Raw genomic sequence first — 2,251 nt, forward strand, 5'->3', positions numbered from 1 at the left:
GTAGAATTCATGAGATTCATCCATTTGCATACAAAACCAATAAATAACATAAAACCTCACAAATATCTGCAAAATTCTCACCTTTTATCCCCAAAATTCGTACTTCTAATTAGTCATAAGTTAAACAAACACTATTTTATCAAAAAGGTTTCATTTTCATAAAAGAATTCACAAAAAACCGAAAAGAAAAGAGTGTAGGAGGTTTAGGTTAGAGAAAAAGGTTTTTTCTCCCTCCTATGAATCACTCTATTATCTAACCACAATCTTACTTTAGAATTTCTGAATTCTCTAGTCCTTCTTCTAATCTTCTAATCTCTCTTAGCTTTTCTTCCTCTTTTTTCTCTCTTTAAATCACACTGCAATTGCGGTTCGACGTGGTTACAAAGCTTACCACATCAACAATACTCCGGCCGCAATTGTGGATGTGAACATCAATTTAAAACCTTGATGAAAAACATTCAAACACCATATAAACACGTACAGATGCTTGTGACTAATTAAGACTTTCTCCATATGTAAAAGTAAATTACCGATAACAGAATATTTTTATGATGAAGAGAATTTAATTTTCTGTTTAAATTTATAATTAAATAGGTATGATTTCTAAAACCGTGCCAAAATATTCAAGGTCAAAATCATTCATCGAACATAACTGTTGATAATCATTCATTAAACATTTGGAATAAATAATCAGAAGGATCCTTGACAAAAAAAAAAAAAATTAATCAGAAGGATCATCGTTTCAAATATAATATAATATTTAGAATAATCATAATGAAGTCCCGTAAGAATTTGGATCCTCTCCTCAATTCTCTACATCTTTTTCCTTCCTTTCTATCTCTCTCTTAATTTCAAATTCTCTAATCAATAGAAATTAATAAACAAATCAAGAGAGATGAGAAACTAATTTGAGTTGGTGTTCTTAATACATAAGAAGAAATAGAAAGATAAAAGAAGACTAACACTTAAGCCATTACTCTACTAAAGAGTACCAAATGACAGAGGAGAGAATTCATCAATTTTCTTCGCACCAACTATTGCTCCTCATAATACGTTTCGCACCAACTATTGCTCCTCATAATACGTCGATACAAATCTTCATCCCTATCTTCATCCTTAAACCATCTTGGAAGTTGCAAAAATTTGATTGGCTTATAGCCCCCAACAAAGTTCCCATTAATTTGACATTAAAACATCTTTCAATGTTAAGGATTCAAGCAGTGGACACGGATATAAAATTGCGTTTAACCCAAAAATAGTGAGCATATTTCCTTGAATATCAAGATGGCGTAGTCCTTGCATTGTATTTGCAATTGCATTAGCTTCTAAATCAGAAGAACGCTCCATATAATTCATTTGTTCAAATTTGAACGATTTTAAAAGTCGACAAGACTTGCCATGGACTTCAAGAACTTTGAAAGTTTTATCGCCTATATTGCAAAACGAAATATCCAGCTCTTCTAACTTTGAAAGTTTCCACGCTTTTTTGAATCCTATATATGATATTCTCAGACAATTTGCAAGCCGCATGCATCGTAAGTTACTGCCACTGTAAAATTTGAGGTTGAAAGATTAAAAAATGATTGATAAAAACAACAATGATATGTATATTTACAGATATACGTTAAGAAAAGGCATAGCAATCGATAAGAAAATTAACAATCAATTTTGAGAAAAATATGATAATATTAATAATTACTTCTCAAATATATATTGAAGGAGATAATCGGTGCAAAAATACTCAATGTCAATGTCTTCCAAATGACCACAACTTTGTTTAACAGCAAACCGGCAGATCTTGACCAAATCGACATGATTAAAGATATATGGAGAAGCGTCATTGTATCTCATGCGAATGGTGCGCCACATGAGAGGATCCTTGCATATATTCTCCCATAGTGGACACACTTTACATGCACTTGTCACAATATCAATGGTATTAAGCCTTTGAAGTATGTTTGTTGTGATGCTTACTGGAAGTTCAAGCCAATTTGGAACGGTTGAGTTCATACAGTCTGCTTCCTTTACAGGAATAGAACAAGGTTCCATCATAATGTAAAAGAAACAGTTGTATAAATTGATTCTGAAAGTATAACTTTTTATAGTGTGAAATTTAAAAGTGATAACATCGTTCTAATAAATTACTTTGGAATTTGTCACGCGTAAGAGGGGCACCTAAACGTTTAGAAAGAGAAGCATTAAGAGGCTAAGGAGTAGTATGAATAAAAACAGTTGTTTCCAATGACAATAA

At 31.9% G+C, this 2,251-nt stretch overlaps 1 protein-coding gene across 1 annotated transcript; it reads right to left on the reverse strand.

Moving 5' to 3' along the window:
* Nucleotides 1-1,176: 1,176 nt before the first annotated feature.
* On the reverse strand, nt 1,177-2,049 carry LOC123913498 (F-box protein SKIP19-like). The gene is made up of 2 exons (XM_045964266.1): nt 1,700-2,049; nt 1,177-1,549 (listed from the first exon to the last, which is right to left on the reverse strand). Exons 1-2 carry the CDS (start codon nt 2,047-2,049, stop codon nt 1,177-1,179), a joined length of 723 nt encoding a protein of 240 aa, XP_045820222.1.
* Nucleotides 2,050-2,251: the final 202 nt, after the last annotated feature.

The sequence above is a fragment of the Trifolium pratense genome, linkage group LG3, assembly GCF_020283565.1.
Source record: "Trifolium pratense cultivar HEN17-A07 linkage group LG3, ARS_RC_1.1, whole genome shotgun sequence".
Classification (NCBI taxonomy): domain Eukaryota; kingdom Viridiplantae; phylum Streptophyta; class Magnoliopsida; order Fabales; family Fabaceae; genus Trifolium; species Trifolium pratense.